Source organism: Dendrobates tinctorius, unplaced genomic scaffold (genome assembly GCF_039654945.1).
Source record: "Dendrobates tinctorius isolate UK_male_01 unplaced genomic scaffold, ASM3965494v1 ptg000090l, whole genome shotgun sequence".
In the NCBI taxonomy this organism is placed as follows: domain Eukaryota; kingdom Metazoa; phylum Chordata; class Amphibia; order Anura; family Dendrobatidae; genus Dendrobates; species Dendrobates tinctorius.
In genome coordinates, this window is record NW_027361758.1 from 9,851,249 (window position 1) to 9,872,052 (window position 20,804).

General features: G+C 43.9%; 1 protein-coding gene across 2 annotated transcripts in view; it reads right to left on the bottom strand.

Moving 5' to 3' along the window:
* ATP6V0A2 (ATPase H+ transporting V0 subunit a2) overlaps positions 1-20,804 on the bottom strand; it is a 183,953-nt gene that overhangs the window by 17,394 nt on the left and 145,755 nt on the right. For both annotated transcript variants that reach the window (XM_073586095.1, XM_073586096.1), the window contains 2 exons: positions 17,688-17,807; positions 12,906-13,028 (listed from right to left, as the gene is read on the bottom strand). In XM_073586095.1, the coding sequence (XP_073442196.1) occupies positions 12,906-13,028; positions 17,688-17,807 (243 nt within the window). The remainder of the gene's footprint in view (positions 1-12,905; positions 13,029-17,687; positions 17,808-20,804) is intronic.

Below are 20,804 nucleotides of genomic sequence, written 5' to 3' on the forward strand. Positions count from 1 at the left end.
ATTTTGTGGAAAAAAGCAGATCAGACATGGCACAAAACTAAAGTCATTTCAAATGGCAACTTTCTGGCTTTAAGAAACCCTAAAAGAAATCAAGAACAAAAAATGTGGTAGTCAGCAATGGTCACTATTTTAACCAAGCATAGGGGAAAAATTATGGAATCACTCAATTCTGAGGGAAAAAAATTATGGAATCACCCTGTAAATCTTCGTTCCCAAAACTAACACCTGCATCAAATTAGATCTGCTCGTTAGTATGCATCTGAAAAGGAGTGATCACACTTTGGAGAGCTTTTGCACCAAGTGGACTGACATGAATCATGGCTCCAACACGAGAGATGTCAATTGAAACAAAGGAGAGGATTTTCAAACTCTTAAAAGAGGGTAAATCGTCATGCAATGTTGCAAAAGATGTTGGTTGTTCACAGTCAGCTGTATCTAAAATCTGGACCAAATACAAACAACATGGAAAGGTTGTTAAAGGCGAACATACTGGGGGGGAGCCTAGCCGGCAATGTGACCGGACGTGCAGGGGAGACCTCCCACCGGTGATAAGTGCTTTAATCCTGCATAGCCACAAAAAAATGTACTTTTTTCAAAAGGCGGAGGACGGCTGAGGGGTCTGGGCAGCTGCGGGAACCGACCTGTGTGTGTGTGTGGAGCGGTGATGACACGGAGGAGACAGCGTGACCCGGGTGCGGGAGAGGGAGGCGGAATCCAAGATGGCGCGGCTGCCAGTGAGGAGGCGGCAAAAGTAAATGCTGAATGCAAGCAGCGCATGGAGGCCGCAGCCAAACTGAGGAAATTTGCTAGAGAAGAAGGAGCAGAGGCGGAGGCGGCTGTGAGTGCTGGGGCAGATTCGGACCCTGAAGAGGAAGAGCTGTCTGAAGGGGAGAATGAGTCACAGGATGGAGCAGGAGCAGATAATATGGAGGTTGCAGTCAGGGGCCAGGATAAGCTGGAGCCTGACGGAGAGTCGACTCTTAAGGATGTTTTTATGTTGGTCTCCTCATGTAAGCAGTCCTTGAATATGCTGACCCAGCAGGTGCAGGATGTGAGAGGGGAAGTGGCAAATATTAATGCGGCCATGCAGAAGGTGGATAAACCTGTGGGTGCAGTGGAAAAGAGGGTGAGCACCGCAGAGGATCACGTTGTTAAATTGCAGAAAGCTGAAAAGAAATTTGCACAATTGTCAGAGCTGGCTGCAAAAAACTATGATCTCGAGAATAGATCCAGACGGAACAATCTGAGTATTGTGGAAATTCCTGAAAAAACGGAAGGGAGGAGGCCCTACAGAGTTTATTGAAAAGTGGCTGTTGGAGAAGTTTGGGGACGCGCAGCTGACAAAAGTTTTTGCTGTTGAAAGGGCTCATATGGTCCCGCCAAAGCCTCCTGCCCCTGGGTCTAATCCCCGTAATATGCTGGCCAAAATTCTAAACTATAGAGATCGGGACATCATCCTGAGGAAAGCCAGGGACGCAGAGGATCTTACAATTGACAGACAGAGGATTGCTTTATATCTGGACTACTCTGCTGCGTTCCAAAAGCAGAGGATGGCGTTCACCAGTGTTAAGAGACGCCTTTGGGAGTTGGGTGTGCAATACTCCATGCTGTTTCCTGTGAGGCTACGGGTAGTGGCCTTTGACAGGGCTCAATTATTTTTGACACCGGGGGACGCTACGCAGTGGATTGACCTCAATGCCAAGAAATTGCAGGCCAAAGGAGACTGAGATTCAGTGGTGGTCCGGTGGCGAATTATTATCTCATGTCTGGAATATGAGGATTGAATTTTTCTTTTGCGTATATGGTTTTTCTCTTTGCTCTGTTTGTTTGAGCCTGTAATGTGCTCAGTGTGGGTATTTCATATAGTGTGCTCCGGGATGCGGCAACGGAGGAGAGCGACGGAAGGAGAAATTGCGACAGTGAAATGTGGCTGTGAACTGTATTATTTCTACATTTTTGTCTTAGGAAAATTTAAGATTTTGATAGGTATTAAAGTTTATAAGATGGCGGGAGGTGGGAAGAGATGACAAGTGCGGAGGGATACGTATTGTAAGTGTACAACATAGAGGTTTGGTATAGTACACATTAGCTATGGGAGTGTGTTCACACTGGGCTAGAGGTGCCCCACTCTCGATGAGAGTTAGTTTTCATTTTAGGGAGGGATTTGGGAGTTAGATGGGTGGGAACAGACAGCGCGTATGGAAGAGGGAGGACCTTTTACAGTTTAAAGGGTGGTGTAATGGGGGATCGTATTAAAATTCTCAGTTGGAATGTGAGGGGCCTGGCAGCCAAAACCAGACGGGCGGCTATCCTCCAGTATGCTCGAGATCAGAAGGCTCCGATATGTCTGCTTGAGACTCACTTGACAATACGTGGTGGTGATATGTAGAATGTTTGGTGTGCTGTTGTGTGTGGCGGCTATGTATATCCTGCCTCCTTACTCTAGCAAGAAGATTGGGGAGGTGATAGAGCTGACTGGACGTAGGGGGGGGGGGGGGCTTCCTCTCTTGGTTATTGGGGACCTCAATAACATATGTGACAAAAACAAAAGGACTCGGAGCCATATCACTGCATTTGGTACATATTTGCAAGAGATTGGACTGGTGGATGTGTGGAGGGTGAGGCATGTTGGGGAGAGGGGGTACTCTTGTTACTCGCCAGCACATGACACCTTGTCCAGAATAGATAAGGCTCTTGAAAATGGGATGCTGGATTCGATGGTGCGAGATGTGAAATACTTACCTCGGGCTATTTCAGACCATAGTCCGTTGGAGGTGGAATTGCGGTCAGCGGGGACACGGGCCAGGTGTAGGGGAGGGTGGAAGATTCACCCTTCTTGGTTGCACAACTTGGACCTAGAGAGTATACAACGGGAAGTGGAGGAATACTTTGCTCTTAATGACGGAAGTGCTGATATACCGTATATACTCGTGTATAAGTCGAGATTTTCAGCCCATTTTTTTGGGCTGAAAGTCCCCCTCTTGACTTATACACGAGTCATATACCAGGGGGGATTGGCGGGGGAGGGGGAGCGGGGGTGTCAGATCATACTCACCCTTCTCTGCAGCTCCCCTGCTTGTTATATGTTGTCGGCGCTGCTCTCTTCCTGCTTCAGCTGTCAAACGGTACCCGCTCATTAAATATGCGCATATTTAATGAGCGGGTACCACGTGACCGCTGAACCAGGAAGAGAGCAGCGCCGACAACATGGAACAAGCAGAGGAGCTGCAGAGACAAGCGCCAGGACCCCGGTGAGTATGAAGGGGGGGTTGGGAGGCATATTCACCTGTCCCTGCGCTCTTCTGTCTTGCGTCCTCTGCAGTGACATTCAGGTCAGAGAGCGCTATCGCTCTCTGCCTGCACAGTCACAGCAGAGCGCAACGCTGATGAGCAGGGGGCAGCGACTGAGGTGAGTATACAGTTTTTTTTTTGTTTTTTTTTAAGGGAGGCAGCGGCAGCAGCAACATGATGGGGCCACTCACTGTGCAAATAACTGGGGCCACTCACTGTGCAAATAACTGAGGCCACTCACTGTGCACCCTCGACTTATACGCGAGTCAATACATTTTTCCCAGTTTTTTGAGGTAAAATTAGGGGGGTCGACTTATACACGGGTCGACTTATACACGAGTATATACGGTATCTATCGTCTGGGATGCGATGAAAGCATATCTGAGAGGCCTGCTATTTAGAGATATTAGAAGGTGTAAGTCGAAAGCGAAACAAAGAGAAACTATGGAGAAGTTAAGGAAAGTGGAAGATGAGATGGCTACACTGAATACCCAAGAGGCTAGGAAAAGATTAAGAGAAGCTCATGAGGAGGTGAATAAAATACTTTTAGAACAGGCAGAGAGGAAAAGGGGGTTCCAGCAGTTGGCTTACTATCAGGATGAGGAAAAGGTGGGCCATATGTTGTCGCTGGTGCCTTCGTCACAGAGAGGGACTCCATATGTGCACTCTCTGAATTCAAGGGATGGCACGAAGGTGTCGGATAATTCGGACATTCTGAATATTTTTATTGAATTCTATAAAGATCTATATTCCTCTCGGACGGGGGCATTGGTTGAGGACAATGTGGCGTTCCTGGAGGGGGTAAAGCTTCCCAGATTGGAGGATGAGGACAGGGACAGTTTGGAGGCACCTCTTACAGATGAGGAGCTAAGTAGGGCGTTGGGGTCAATGGCGAAGTGGAAGGCACCAGGAGCGGATGGGTTACCGGTAGAAATTTTTAAAAGTTTGGAGGAAGTGCTAATACCCAGACATAGGGTGGTTTTTGAAGAGGCAAAGGGTAGAGGGATTCTGCTGACATCTATGAGGGAGGCCATAATAATGGTATTGCAGAAGGAAGATAAGGACCTGCAATTGCCAGATTCATACCGACCAATTTCACTGCTCACAACGGATGTTAAACTCCTGGCCAAGGTGTTGGCAATTCGGCTGTCGGGTGTTATTTCTAAATTAATACATCTGAATCAGTCTGGCTTTATGCCTGACAGGTCTACGGCTGTGAATCTGAGAAGGCTTTTCATGAATTTGCAGTTACAGGCAGACAACTGTGGCCAGAGGGTAATCACATCGTTATACGCCCATAAAGCATTTGACAGTGTAGAGTGGGGTTATTTATGGCAGGTTTTGCATCGTTTGGGGTTTGGCCCACAATTTATATCGTGGGTTCAATTATTGTACGTGCAACCGTTGGCTAGAGTTAGGGTGAATGGGGTGCTGTCTCATACTACTGACTTACATAGAGGAACGAGGCAGGGGTGCCCGCTCTCCCCTCTTGTTTGCTCTGACTGTGGAACCACTGGCTGCAAAAATACGACAGTCTACAGAGGTATCGGGTTTCAGATACGGAGTGATTGAGGAAAAAATAGCGCTCTATGCGGATGATATCTTGTTATTCCTCAGTGAATCACGGACATCTTTGAGAAGTGCTATACGGCTCATTTTAAGGTTTGGATCTCTGTTGGGGCTGGTGATTAATTGGAGTAAATCACATTTGTTTTATATAGATAAGACAGTTGATGAAATGGATAGTAATGTGGAAGTGAGCAGATTCAAAGTAGTGACAATTCAAATATCTTGGGATATGGATATCGCTGCCGATCACGGACTACTTACATAAAAATTTGACTCCCATATTGGGGACCCTTAGGGCAAAGGTGGGAGCCTGGAATAAATTGCACCTGTTGGTAGTGGGCAGAGTCAACCTTATTAAAATAATTCTGATGCCCAAAGTGCTGTATATCTTAAACAATGCGCCTATATGGATTCTTCAGGGAAAATTTAAACAAATAAATTCTTTGTTCAGAGAACTGGTGTGGGGGAAAAAAATGTCCCCGAATTAAATTAGAGACCCTTCTGCGTCCCAAGGATGATGGGTGACTGGCTTTGCCTAATCCCGGAGTATATTTCCTTGTGGCTCAATGTCGACATTTAAGAGGTTGGGCGCATGAGGCGACCTCCAACACGGTACAACTTATATTGGAAAAACTGATGAATAGACACCCTGTGGTTCAATGCTTGGAGGATGGTTCTCTGGGGGCACTTGGGAAGAGATACCCTACACTGTCTCTGATACATAAAGTATGGGGAAAGGTTAAATACATTCGTGGGGTTACCTGCTTGACTCGGTTCTCGCCGATATGGAATAATAATAATCTTCCAGAGTTCAGTCCTTGGGGGGTTTGACGGAATGGCAGGCTAAAGGGATTCAGTATATTTACCAGGTGATGGATCTGCAGGGGTTGAAAGCAGTTTCCTCAGTTGCAGTTAGAGTTTGGGCTTCGAGCCTCGAGGGGGTTTCCAGTATGCACAGATGAAGCATGCATTTAGGGCTCAGAATAAGACTGGACATCTCACTATTCAGGGGGATATTGTGCTGGATTATATATGTGTGAATGGGTCCACTAGTGGGGTAATATCCTCCTTATTTGGGGATTTGCTACACACCTTTTTCTTATATTTTCAATAAAAGCCAGAGCTAAGTGGGAGAGAGAGATGGGCCCAATAGAGGATGATACATGGGATTCTGCCCTGGAGTGGATACCAAGACTGTCGCTGAGTGAGCCGAGTAGGCTGTCTCAGCTTTATATAATGCATAGAGTTTAGAAGTTCCTAGACGTATTATTTAAGGCGGGCTTGAGACCTAATTCTGAGTGTCCCCGATGCAGTAACGAATGTGCAGTTATATACCATATGATGTAGACTTGCCCAAGACTGGCCTCTTTCTGGTTAGTGGTCCTGAGTCCCATAGAAGGGGCGCATGGATGTGTGATCCCTAGGGAGCCAGTGGTTTGTCTGTTGGGATATGTGGAGAAGTTAAAAGTTAAAGTTAGAAGATATTCAATGACTCAGAGATCAATACGATAAAGACAATGATCGTAATAAGGACAGTTGGTGGTCAGACACCTTCTCCTTTCTTAATCCAGCCAATTGGTTTAAGGGAATTGGGGGCTGGATAGCTGGGATCTTACAAAGCTTGTTGCATATTGCTGTCTGTATCCTTGTTGTATATGTGATACTAAAACTTGTTTTTTGGTGTATTTCTGTATGTATTAGGAAATTCTGCACTAAGACAGCTAATGATGATAATAAAGGCGTCGTTGCCCCTGCTCTTCTCTGCACTGATCTTAAAAGGCTATTTGATGAAGATGTTTAAGCCAAGCACATGGCTACCTACAAAAGATCTCCACCAGAGTCATCAAAAATTGTTATTCGTGAACTGCAGTATACAGGGTGGACGGGTGCGCCGCGACAGCCATGACTGGTAACATGGCATCAGTCATGTGAAGACCAGTACCCCTCAAGCTGTTAGCTTGGGATAGCACCTCTGATGCTGCATATGTGTTAACAAAATTTTTCTAGGTGGGAATGTGAAGGGTTAATACTAAAATCAGAGCTGAAGTTTCACTTCTCCATTTTTCCTGAAGGTTTCGTTTCTCCGTTTTTGTTGCTGTAACATAAATTTTGTAATTAGGTAAAAGTTCAAACTGTCATGAAACTAGACTATTCCCATCAGGTGTAAGATAAGGGATGCGGGGGTGTAAAACTCTGAAGAATATGCCATTATACTACTTTCTATTTGGATACGGACATATATGTAGCTTCCGGTTTTCTTGCAATATTATTGGCTTATAAAGTGAAATGATGTTATTGGTAGTTGAGAACGTTGCATAATTAACCCCTTCACCCCCAATGGTGGTTTGCACGTTCATGACCGGGCCAATTTTTACAATTCTGACCACTGTACCTTTATGAGGTCATAACTCTGGAACGCTTCCATGGATCCCGGTGATTCTGACATTGTTTTCTCGTGACATATTGTACTTCATGTTAGTGCTAAAATTTCATTCAAATAACTTGCGTTTATTTGTGAAAAAAACGGAAATTTGGCAAAAATTTTGAAAATTTCGCAATTTTCCAACTTTGAATTTTTATGCCCTTAAATCACAGAGATACGGCACACAAAAAACTTGATAACTAACATTTCCCACATGTTTACTTTACATCAGCACAATTTTGGAACCAAAATTTTTTTTTGTTAGGAAGTTATAAGGGTTAAAAGTTGACCAGCGATTTCTCATTTTTACAACACCATTTTATTTTTAGGACCACATCACATTTGAAGCCACTTTGAGGGGTCTATATGATAGAAAATACCCAAAAGTGACACCATTCTAAAAACTGCACCCCTTAAGGTGCTCAAAACCACATTCAAGAAGTTTATTAACCCTTTAGGTGCGTCACAGGAATTTTTTTGAATATTTAAAAAAAAAAAAAAAATGAACATTAACTTTTTTTCACAAAAAAAATACTTCAGGTTCAATTTTTTTTATTTTACCAAGGGTAACAGGAGAAATTGGACTGCAAAAGTTATTGTGCAATTTGTCCTGAGTACGCTGATACCTGATATGTGGGGGGGGAACGACTGTTTCGGCGCATGGCAGAGCTCAGAATGGAAGGAGCGCCGTTTGACTTTTTCAATGCAAAATTGGCTGGAATTCAGATCGGACGCCATGTCACGTTTGGAGAGTCCCTGATGTACCTAAACAGTGGAAACCCCCTACAAGTGACCCCATTTTGGAAACTAGACCCCCCAAGGAACTTATCTAGATATGTGGTGAGAACTCTGAACCCACAAGGGCTTTACAGAAGTTTATAACGTACAGCGGTACAATTAAAAAATCATATTTTTTTCACAAAAATGATCTTTTCACCCCAATTTTTATTTTCCCAAGGGTAACAGGACCCTAAAAGTTATTGTGCAATTTGTCCTGAGTACGCTGATACGCCACATGTGGGGGTAAACCACTATTTGGGCGCATGGCAGAGCTCGGAAGGGAAGCAGCGCCATTTGACGTTTTTGGCTGGAATTGAGATCGGACACCATTTCGCGATTGGAAAACCCCTGATGTACCTAAACAGTGGAAACCCCCCACAAATGACACCATTTTGGAAACTAGACCCCCTAAGGAACTTATCTAGATGTGTGGTGAGCACTTTGAACCCCACAGTGCTTCACAGAAGTTTACAACGCCCGGGCGTGAAAATAAAAAATTCGTATTTTTTCCACAAACATGATCTTTTAGTCACCATTTTTTTTATTTTCCCAAGGGTAACAGGAGAAATTGGACCCCAAAAGTTGTTGTCCAATTTGTCCTGAGTATGCTGATACCCCATATGTGGGAGAAAACTACTGTATGGGCACACGTCGGGGATCGGAAGGGAAGTAGTGACGTTTTGGAATGCAGACACTGATGGAATGGTCTGCGGGTGTCATGTTGCCTTTGGAGAGCCCCTAATGTACCTAAACAGTGGAAACCCCCCACAAATGACCCCATTTAGAAAACTAGACCCCCTAAGGAACTTATCTAGATGTGAGGTGAGCACTTTGAACCCCCAAGGGCTTCAGAGAAGTTTATAATGCCAGGGCATGAAAATAAAAAAATCGTATTTTTTCCACAAACATGATCAATTAGTCCCCAATTTTTTTATTTTCCCAAGGGTAACAGGAGAAATTGGACCCCAAAAGTTGTTGTCCAATTTGTCATGAGTACGCTGACACCCCATATGTGGGAGAAAACTACTGTATGGACACACGTCGGGGCTCGGAAGGGAAGCAGTGCCATTTTGGAATGCAGACTTTGATGGAATGGTCTGCGGGTGTCATGTGCGTTTGGAGAGCCCCTGATGTACCTAAACTATTGAAACTCCCCACAAGTGACCCCATTTTGGACACTAGACCCCCCCACGGAACTTATCTAGATGTGTGGTGAGCACTTTGAACCCCCAAGTGCTTCACAGAAAGTTTATAACGCTCGGACGTGAAAATAAAAAAATCATTTTTTTCCACAAAAATGATATTTTTGCCCCCAATTTTTTATTTTCCTAAGGGTAACAGGAGAAATTGGACCCCAAAAATTGTTTTGCAATTTGTCCTGAGTAGGCTGAGTTGCATTTGGAGAGCCCCTGATGTGCCCAAACAGTGGAAACCCCCAATTCTAACTCCAACCCGAACCCCAACACACCCCTAACCCTAATCTCAGCCCTAACCCTAGCCCTAACCCAAGCCCTAACCCTAGCCCTAGCCCTAATGGAAAAATGGAAATAAATACATTTTTTTAATTTTATTATTTTTCCCTAACTAAGGGGGTGATAACGGGGGGTTTGATTTACTATTTATGGCGGTTTTTATTTTTGGCAGCTGTCGCACGCTAAAAGACACTTTTTATTGTAAAAATAGTTTTTGCATCACCACATATTGAGAGCTATAATTTTTCCGTATTTTGACCCACCGAGTCATGTGAGGTCTTATTTTTTGCGGGACGAGTTGACGTTTTTATTGGTACCATTTTCGGGCACGTGACATTTTTTGATCGCTTTTTATTCCGATTTTTGGGACGCAGAATGAACAAAAACCAGCGTTTCATGAATTTCTTTTGGGGGAGTGCATTTACACCGTTCCGCGTGCAGTAAAATTGATAAAGCGGTTTTATTCTTCGGGTCAGTACGGTTACAGCGATACCTCATTTAGGTCGTTTTTTTTATGTTTTGTTGGTTTTATGCAATGAAAACTATTTTAATATAAAAAATAATTATTTTTGCATCGCTTTATTCTGCGAGCTATAACTTTTTTATTTTTTCGCTGATGATGCTGTGTGGCGGCTCGTTTTTTGCGGGACAAGATGACGTTTTCAGCGGTACCATGGATATTTATATGCGTCTTTTTGATCGCGCGTTATTACACTTTTTGTTTGGCGGTATGATAAATCATTATTTTTTGCTTCGTTTTTTATTTTTATTTTTTAAGGGGTTCGCTAAAGGGGTTAACTAATGGGACAGTTTTATAGGGCGGGTCGTTACGGAAGCGGCGAAACCTAATATGTGTACTTTTATTGTTTTGTTTTTTTTATTTTCAAAAAATGAATTTATTGGGGAATATTTTTTTTTTTTTTACTAATTTACTTGGCGATTTTTTTAAAATTATTTTTACACTTTTTTTTTTAATTTTATTACATAGTCCCAGGTGGGACATCACTGTCCTGTGACAGATCGCTGATCTGTCACATCACAGATCACTGTGACAGATCAGCAATCTGTCACAGGCATTGAAGAAGACTTCCTCTTGCCTGCGCTTTGCAGGCACTGAGGAAGCCAGCTTCCTGCAGGCCCCCGAAGGCCCCCGTCGCCATCTTGGATTCGGGGGCCTGGAGGAAAGGAGCCCCCCGCAGCAGCGCTGCACATTGCGCTGCCGTGGGGGGCTCAGGGAAGCACGGAGGGAGCCCCCTCCCTGCCGATGCTTCCCTTTAACTCCCGATACACCGCGATCATGTTTGATCGCAGTGTGCAAGGGGTTAAAGTGTCGGGGGCGGTCCGTGACCGCCCCTGACACATTGTGCCGGGTGTCAGCTGTGAAAATCAGCTGACACCCGGCCGCTGATCACAGTAGACGTACTATCCCGTCCATGGGCATAGGGGCCCGGGTCCCATGGACAGGATAGTACGTCGGATGTCAGGAAGGGGATAAGCAAAATGTTATAAAAGAAGTGACTAAAATAAAGGGGCTTAGTGATCTGTCTCGATCCTCCCGTACAGAGACCCCCGTCTCCGTGTGGTCATTTGAGTTGCTAGCAACACTCTGTGGATTAATTTGGAAATCACTGGCTCGACCGTGAAGGGTTAATTTAGCTTTCCCTAAATAGCTACCCCGACAATAGCGATAGACAATGCATTGAAAGAGGCAATTGTCAGACTACTTTATATGGCCCAGAAAATGATTGCTAGATGTTGGATAAGGGAGGAGCCACCGTCTAGGTGAGAATACCTTCAATACGTGAAACATATCATTACATTGGAGAAGGGGGTTTATAAGAAAAGGGGGAAATTTGCCCTATACGAAAAGTTATGGGCACCATGGTTGGAGTATGGATAAAAGACAGGGTGATTTAGGGGGAGGTCATGGGTTATTGTCTGAGGGAGTATCACCTTACACTACTATATAAGAGGGAATACTGAAATGAATCCTCATGTTGTAAGGTTGAGAAATGCTTGAATGTCAATATGAGCTGTCTAATGGTGGGGATGGGGGTGGTTGATGTTCTGGGCTAAAAGGGGTTGGATTTTTGGAAACTGATTGTATATTGTCAGACTGTTTTATGCTTTATTTATCTTTAATAAAAATCTATTTGAGTAAATAAAAAAAAGGGCAAACATACAGGTAGACCAAGGAAAACATCAAAGCGTCAAGACTGGAAACTTAAAGCAATATATCTCCAAAACAGGAAATGCACAACAAAACAAATGAGGAACGAATAGGTGGAAACTGGAGTCAACATCTGTGACCGAACTGTAAGAAACCGCCTAAAGGAAATGGCATTTAGATACAGAAAAGCTAAACGAAAGCCATCATTAACACCTAAACAGAAAAAAATAAGGTTACAATGGGCTAAGGAAAAGCAATCGTGGACTGTGCATGACTGGATGAAAGTCATATTCAGAGATGAATCGCGAATCTGCATTGGGCAAGGTGATGATGCTGGAACTTTTGGCTGGTAGCGTTCCAATGAGATTTATAAAGATGACTGACTGAAGAGAACATGCAAATTTCCACAGTTATTGATAATATGGGGCTACATGTCAGGTAAAGGCACTGGGGAGATGGCTGCCATTACACTTCAATAAATGCACAAGTTTATGTTGGTATTTTGGACACTTTTCTTATACCATCAATCGAAAGGATGTTTGGGGTTGATGAAATAATTTTTCAAGATGAGAGTGCATGCTGCCATAGAGCAAAAACTGTGAAAACATTCCTTGAAAAAAAGACACATAAGGTCAATGTCATGGCCTGCAAACAGTCCGGATCTCAATCCAATTGATGGAAGTTCAAGAAAATGGTCCATGACAAGGCTCCAACCTGCAAAGCTGATCTGGCAACAGCAATCAGAGAAAGTTGGAGCCGGATTGATGAAGAGTACTGTTTGACACGCATTAAGTCCATGCCTCAGAGTGGTGCAACAAAATACTAGCGATGTGTTGGAGTATTTTTTTGTTTGTCTTTCATGATTCCATAATTTTTTCCCTCAGAATTGAGTGATTTCATAATTTTTCCCCTATGCTTGGTTAAAAAAGTAACCATTACCGACTACCACACTTTTTGATCTAGATTTCTTTTAGTGTTTCAGAAAAAGCCAGAAAGTTGCCATTTGAAATGACTTTAGTTTTGTGCCATGTCTGTGATCTGCTTTTTTTCTACAAAATTAAACAACTGAATGAACATCCTCCAAGGCCGGCAATTCCATAGTTTTTGCCAGGGGTTGCATATGACAACTGTGTATTGGGGAACATACATACACATATATATTATATATATATCTCAACTAAGAATGTAGTCATTTTCTTACCTTTTCCTTTTCTCCTTGTAGCTGAGATTCATGGCCTGTATGATTGTCCCCCTCTTCCAAATCATGTGATGTGTGTAGTGACAGCTCTTCCTCGCTGCCACGGCGAACTAAAGTATATCCTTTCTATAGGGAAACACATATATTACTTTCTGGCAATGTGTTTTTTTTCGGAACCCATGACAGCACCAATGAGAAGGTGATCCGCCCTTCAAGGACAGGAAACCGTCAAGATAAAAAAGAGAATTACCTCTGTCCGAATCAGTTGGTTTACAGAGCATGGGAGGAACTCCCAGGGTTACATATATACACATACAGTTGTGCTCAAAAGTTTACATACCCCGGCAGAATTTTTGCTTTCTTGGCCTTTTTTCAGAGAATATGAATGATAACACCAAAACTTTTTCTCCACTCATGGTTAGTGGTTGGGTGAAGCCCTGATCAAAAGTTCACATACCCTGGTGATTTTGGCCTGGTAACATGCACAGAAGTTGATACAAATGGGTTTGAATGGCTACTAAAGGTAACATCCTCACCTGTCACAATTGCCAGGAAAGTTGTTTGGGATGCAAAGAAAAACCCACAAATAACATCAGCTGAAATACTGGACTCTCTGAAAACTAGCGATGTGGCTGTTTCAAGATGCACAATAAGAAGGCACTTGAAGAAAAATGGGCTGCATAGGCAGATAGATCTAGTCTATAGTGCTCATAAAAAGAAAATTAAGAGGACCATGTGACCGCCTTACAGATCTGGTCGATGGAGGCATCCGCCTTCTCCGCCCTGGATGCAGCCATGGCTCTTTAGGAGTGGGCCCTGAGACCTTATGGAACAGCCCTACCTACACTCACAAACTAATTTAATAGCCTCTCTGACTCATCTTGCTAAGGTCCCCTTTGACACTTTAAGGGCCCTTTCTAGACCCATGAAATGATACAAAATGGGTCTCTATCTTTCCTCCACGTTTCTGTGACTGTTAAATACTGCAGTAAACATCTTCTGACATCTAAAGTATGTAGGTTTTCTTACTTAGGATTCCTAGGATTTGAAGAGAAAGATCGCAACACAATCCCCTGCAACCTATGGAATTTTGAAACTACCTTAGGGAGATATCCCGGGTCTAATTTCAAAACTATCCTATCATCCAGAACATGAGTGAATGGAGGATCTGCTGATAAAGCTTGGATGTCACTTATTCTGCGGGCCGATGTTAAGGCTACTAGCAGGGATCATTTCAGCGAGACTATCTTGTCCGAGGCAGAATCCAAACGTTCCAGCATAAAAGCTTGTTAAAGGTATGCTTGCAACTCTCTTTGCCCTTTATATGAGGTGCTGTAAGTCTCCGCCATCTGAACTGATCAGACGGTGTCATTAAGGATCTTGGCAGAGTTCTCCCCTAAAGGTTTATGTTAGCCACAGCTACTCTCTTGTATGACAATACATTTACATGGTGACTTTGTATAGATTACAGGAGCTTTGTTATATACTGTTTAAAGCTTCTTTAGGCTTAAACAAATTGAATCTTTCATTGCAACACACAGGTGTATATATGTGACCATGCTACTTCTGGAGGTTACAGTTTCTAACAACGATATTGCCTTCCTCAGAGTTGTGGTCAGACTGCTTATTAATTTTGACACTTAGCAGGACACGTTCTTCTCCCTTGGGAGACAACAATTCTGACTCCCTTAGTTTATGAGAAGGTAAGGGAAGACCTACACTCTTAGGTTCTAACTCTTAAAAAATTAGAATTTTTTTTTTTTAAGTAGATAACCTAACTCTGTCAAGGTTGTCCCCAACCTGCCTACTGATTTCTTCAGCGCTCATCAGATCTGCCCATGATCTGGAAATTGACAAGGTAAAGCATCACCAATGCTTCCTTCTTTGATAAGCAAGATGTCATAACAACTATTATCTCCCTAAAGCATTAAGGGCCCATTGACAACATGACTCCTATGCTGAGAACCTATCCATCGGAAATATGGTGTTTGATGTGCATTGGGACATGATCATACACATCCTTTAACTCCTAGTATATAGCAATCTGGAACCAGAGGTTTAATAGCCAAACTTATAGACTCAATTTTGAATTACCTACCTCAGGCATCTGTACAGCCCAGACTGATGGAAAGCCGAACAGACTGCATGTGTCTTGGAGCTAAACAGAGAGACAGGCCAGAGACTTCACTTGAGCTGAGAACCGCAAGTATCAGTGGTTGCCCTGGATTTATGCTGTTTTGTTTGACCAAGCGGGGGTTACCTCAGCTGTATATGAGTAGTAAGAGTGTCTTGTTTAGTCAGTGCTTGGAGAAGACGAAAAATGTTATGATTATGACCTCTGTGCAACTTGTAGAAGGAAAATAAAAACTGCACTTGTTTGGACCAACCCCCCCGATGGCTGTGTGAACGCTACCCCTGAATTTGGTAACCTTGCCTTGCACAGTGAATAGTTGCTGAACTTGGTTCTGTCAGACCTTAACTAGTTATGCACCATAAGGCCCTACGAGACACTATGGAATACTATGAGGCACTATGAGGCCCTATGGTACACTATGCACTATGAAAATGCTATGAGGCACTATGAGACAATACGAAAGCGTTATGAGGCACTATGAAGTGCTATGAGGCATCATGAAGCGATATGTGGCACCATGAGGTGGTATGAGTCGCTATGAGGCACTAAGAGTCACCAAGAGTCACTATGAAGGTCTTTGAGGCGCTATGCGGCACAATGAGTCACTATGAAAGCGCTATGAGGCACTATGAAGTGATATGAGGCAACATGATGCGCTATGAGGTATCATGAGGGACCAAGAAGCGCTATGCAGCCCAATGAGGCACTACGAGGAACCATGAGAGTGATATGAGGCGCTAAGAGGCACTCTATGAAGCACCATGATGCACTCTGAGGCGCTATAAATCCCCACTCAGATTTCCATTTAAAAGACTAATCCATCTCACTTAAGGTAAACCTTCATATTGGATGGTAAATCTCAATTCTAAAGACAAGCCCCACCTGAAAGAGCCAACTAATGAGGTGCAACTGGAGGGCAGACTTTCACAAGGACAATGTGCTGTATTAACACCATGTTTCCTTCTATGATGTCGAGTAAATAGACTAAACAACAATGTAAAAATCTGAGTGTTAGTCTACCACAAAAATGAAGAAAAGCCTGCTTGCATATGATAAACTCCAAAGCCCGATTTGGTGCCAGCAGTGGCAACTGAACCCATGCCTCCAAAGAGACTGGCGCCTTAATCCAGCGCCTTAGAACACTCGTCCATGCTCCCCATGAAACTCTGTGCTGAGGCTAACCTAGCCTAAGGGTCAAAGGCCCTACTTCCATCCTGAAGCCCACACTTAAGTACATGAAGCCTTTGGCCCATCCGGGATCTTACAAAGCGCACACTTCCCCATTTTTTGAGCTCTGCGCTAACTTCAAGCCTTTCATAGCATCAAACAGCAAGGAAAGTGCCCCATTAACAAGGCTTGTTAGAGGTATGTTTGAGAACATTCACGAGGATCACCACCAACTGTTTACTGAAGGGTATCGGATTCGGAGGCTGGGCAAGTCACAAAACTGTTCCTGTCTGGAGCTGTGGACTCACCACCCACTCTGCTCCACTGGCTGGCCTTACTGTTGCCTCTTTGCTGCTGCTGTACCTCCATCATATACCAGAAGGAAAGCCAGAGCTAAAGCGCTGTTATTGTGGTCACACCCAATTTAAAATGGGGGACCTGCTACAGCTCATGGATGCCTCTTCCGGACCCGGCGTGCTTCTTTTTTCACCAGCGCACAATTTCCTGAATATTGTCCTGCGCCTTGACATGCTCAGTGCCAGGACGCATGGCCGTCGTCTAACAGCCTGTCTGACAGCGCTGGTACCCCGCTCACGCTTTTTTCTTCTTTCTTCACCGCCGCCATCTTACCAAAGGTTACCCATCGAGGTTAGGAAACCAACTGATGTGGAAAGAGGTACTGCCCTTTTTATCATGAAGGTTTCCTGTCCTTGAAGGGCAGATTCCCTCTCTTGGTGTTGTCATGGGTGACAGAAAAAACTACACTGCGTTACATGGGTAGAATAATACGAAGGTCCATGAAACATCTAAGTACCGTATGTAACTGCATGGTTTTATTTGCATTCAGTTCTAGTCCTTTATAGCTTATGAAATGGCGCCAACAAAAATCTCACATGTATGCGTTCTTTTACTTCAATAAATACAAAGTGGCCATAACATCAGAAAACTGGTGTAAAATAGTTTTGATAGTTGCAGATTTATTGCACAACACAGAGTTGCAGAAATATGTTGCGACTTCTGGCATTCTCACGCCAGGTTAAAAGAAGAAAAGTGGCAGAGCTACTTATGCAAGAAATGTTACTCTTGTCCCACACTGGAGTAAAATTTCTGAGAGATGCATGAAGGCGCACGCCACTGATAAGATGGGCCGAATTCATTAAGTGGGGTTTTTCTCTTGAATGGCGCGCAAGAATAAAATGTGCTGAATTCATTAAGACTAGTGTACGAAACAAAAGTGTTAATGAATCTAGGTCAAAGTGTGTAACACTACAATATTTTCCACTATTGCTTTTTGGATAAGCAAACTTCCTATTGCTTTATTACATACTGCCAGTATAAAAGACAATAAATTGCTGAAATTTCTTTTCTACAGATCCGTATCTCAGCCTGTTTGCAAAATGTCATTGAAGCTGTAGAACTAGCAATTCTTACAAAGCAATAAAATCATCATGTACAGAAGAGAATAAAAACAGAACACTGCCTACCCTGTAATTTTCAAATGTCTGACCGCCATGGTGCTGCCAGTATAGATACAGTGGTTTCCCAAACAGGAGCACAGGAAAGCAGAGGAACACAATCACCACCAAGAAGATTTGAAAAGCAAACTAAATGGGAAGAAAAAATCCAACAGTGACTTTCTGCATAATGTTACAAAAATTATGTGTTATGTTTCTACATTACAAAAACTATATTATATAATATTTCATAGAATAAGAAAACAAACATGAAAAGCACAATAAAAAAAGTTATAGTAAGCGTCCGATGACTTTCTGTTAGTAACCTGCATTTATCGGACCTTTTTCTCATTGCTGGGTGACGAACTGCACTTTATAATCATTCTGCCCTTACTGACTCATGTCAAGATCTTTGCCGTCTGGCAGATATGGGCGCCATACCTGGCTGGTTTGTCATTTTGATTGTAAAGTCATTATCCTTTAAAAATGCCACATAAAAATTGACATAATGCACATAAATAACATTGCTGTGCACCTTTTCAGTCTTTTATTACTTCTTTCATGCTTTAGACACCGCAAAGTAGTTAAAAGCAGCATGTCTATTATTCAGGCAAACTCTACTAATAAGCCACCCACTAGTCATAGTTTAAAATGTAGAAATAAGGTAACAATGAGAGAGTCGACATTAAAACCGCCCGCGAAACTTCTACAAGAAGTTTTCCTGTAGAAGCTCCACTGGCATATTAAAGGGAATCTGTCCCCCCCCCCCGGACCTACATGACCTATTAATATGGGCATACAGGTAATAGAAATGTTACACTAGTCCTACCTGTATGCCTCATATTAATGGTCTTGATGCTGTGAAATGTTATATTCTGTCTTTATGCTAATGATTTCTTCCAGGCTCTGGGGCGTGCGGTGCCTGGAAGAAATCTTTGCCCCTTCATTATAATACTTACCCCCTCCCATCAGCATCAGTTACAGCCCTGGAATCCTGCACCCTGCACTCTCTCAGGAATACATACCTCATCCTCCCTTGTATGGGCACTGCATTCAGGGATCTTCTGTGCAGCGATTTCCGCTCCAGTGACATAAGGTGTGCTCGCCAATAAGGTGCTCTCCCCACATCCTCCCTGCATAGTCATCGCCATGTACACATTGTTCCTAGCAATGACTGTACAGGGAGGAAGTGGGGAGAGCATATTATCGGCGCACACACCGGAGGTCATAGTGCCTGTGCAGAAGATGCCTGAATGCACTGCTCATAGAAGGGAGGAAGAGGTAACTATTAGAGTTGAGCGACTTTTGTTTTTTTAGGGTCGCGTTTCGTGAAACCCGACTTTTCCAAAAGTCGGGTCGAGCAAGATCGTCCGATTATAGGGAAAAGTCGGGGTCGTCCCGAAACACGAAACCCAATGTAAGTCAATGGGGAATAAAAGTCGGCAGTGAGAGGAGGACAGGAAACACACCTACAGTGCCCATTTGAATGCCAAAAGCATCAATTCTTCTTACTTAAGCTTGTCAACCTTAATTAACTTCATAATACAAGTTACGCACTGAAAAATGGGGGTTATTTGGCTAAAGTTGTGGGGGGGGAGGGCTGGCTGCAGGTTTTCATGTGCCCTGGGCGAAAGAGCGCCCCTTTAACACATACCACAACTCATCATGCTCCGATACGGCAGAGAAATAGCGGTATAGTACAATGAAAAATACCTCACTTTTTACATCTCATGACGAGGCCCATCTATTTCTCCATACAGAATCATTGGTCCCATATAATGTTTGAAACAGTATATGATGAGCTCCACATAATGCTACAGTATATGTTGGTCCCCATGGATGAAGCTCCACTGTCTTATGGGCCCAAATAATGCTCCAAACATAATGGGCCCCATTTCTAATGCTCTAGTGTATAATGGGCCCTGTAAATGCTGCTCCAGTGTCTGATGTCCACCTTTGGAATGTTCCAGTGTATGGTGGGCCCCATCTATCATTCTCCAGAGTATAGTGCTCCCCAAAAATTGCTGTCCCAACATTGAAAACAATCAAATAAGTTTCCTCGCTAGGGAATCCCTGTACTTGTCTGGATTCCTCGTCGTCCCCATCTTCCATCTCACTGCACAGTATTTCAACTTTGCAAGTGCTGTGATCCTGGGCAAGCAGGGGGGGCCCACTCATTGGCGACGGCACTGGCACAGGGCCCCTGATAGTATGGTGGTGTGTCTGATGGCGGGTGGGCCGGACCTGCACTTTCATCTGCAGGTTCCTCTTTGTCACCGTGTAAGATGGAACTGTATATGGGAAGGGTAACCTGAGTTTCATCAGGGTCAGATTCAGGTCGTGTAGCGTGCGAGGGGAAATGTAGTGGTCTGGGTCAATGTACCAGCAGATTCATCGAGCAGTGGCTGGGCATCAGTGCACTTGTGTCGCCCCCAGGAGTACGGTCGCCACAGTGGCATTACCTTCTTCCTAGGGAGTGTGATGTCATGCTTGGGAGCAACGAAGGATCTCTCTAGCAGGTTAACTGATTGGGCGGCGTTATTCCCACGAGTCATGACCCTCCAAACAGCGTTCATGAAGGCAAAGTGTTTGTTTTACGTGGGCAGTATGGTTGCAAAGCTGAACCTTAAAGGAATGTCCAGAAGGGCAACACCAGGAGTGGAGCCTACGGTTAAATTCGACTCCACCTGGGAAACCTCAACCATGCCAGCTACAGAACAGATGCACACATTGCAAGCTTAATTCCGTTAACGAACGAGACTCCGTCATGCCCCGCGGTCCGAGTCCGGCTTACTAGAGGGACACGTGAGGCTCTGGCACATGAGATTGGCCAATAACTGGTGTGTCATGCCCTTACATGTCCGTGGCTGCATGTGCGCTACACTGAAAAGGCCAGCGTTTGTCGCTTACAGGTGCAGATAACCCGCTGAACAACGTTAGTGATGGGGATCACTGATTACAATTATTACCCGCGAACAATGATTTCCCAGTAAGTGCAGGTCAACCGCAGTTCCGGAATTAGGCCTAACCGTCATTCCTGAAAAAATGAAAAACTTACGTGTGCAAACCACAGGTGCTGTAGCTTGCTTAACAGCTCGCCAGCCGTTCTCACGCCCAGTATGGATTACACGTGATTGCACAAAGGTG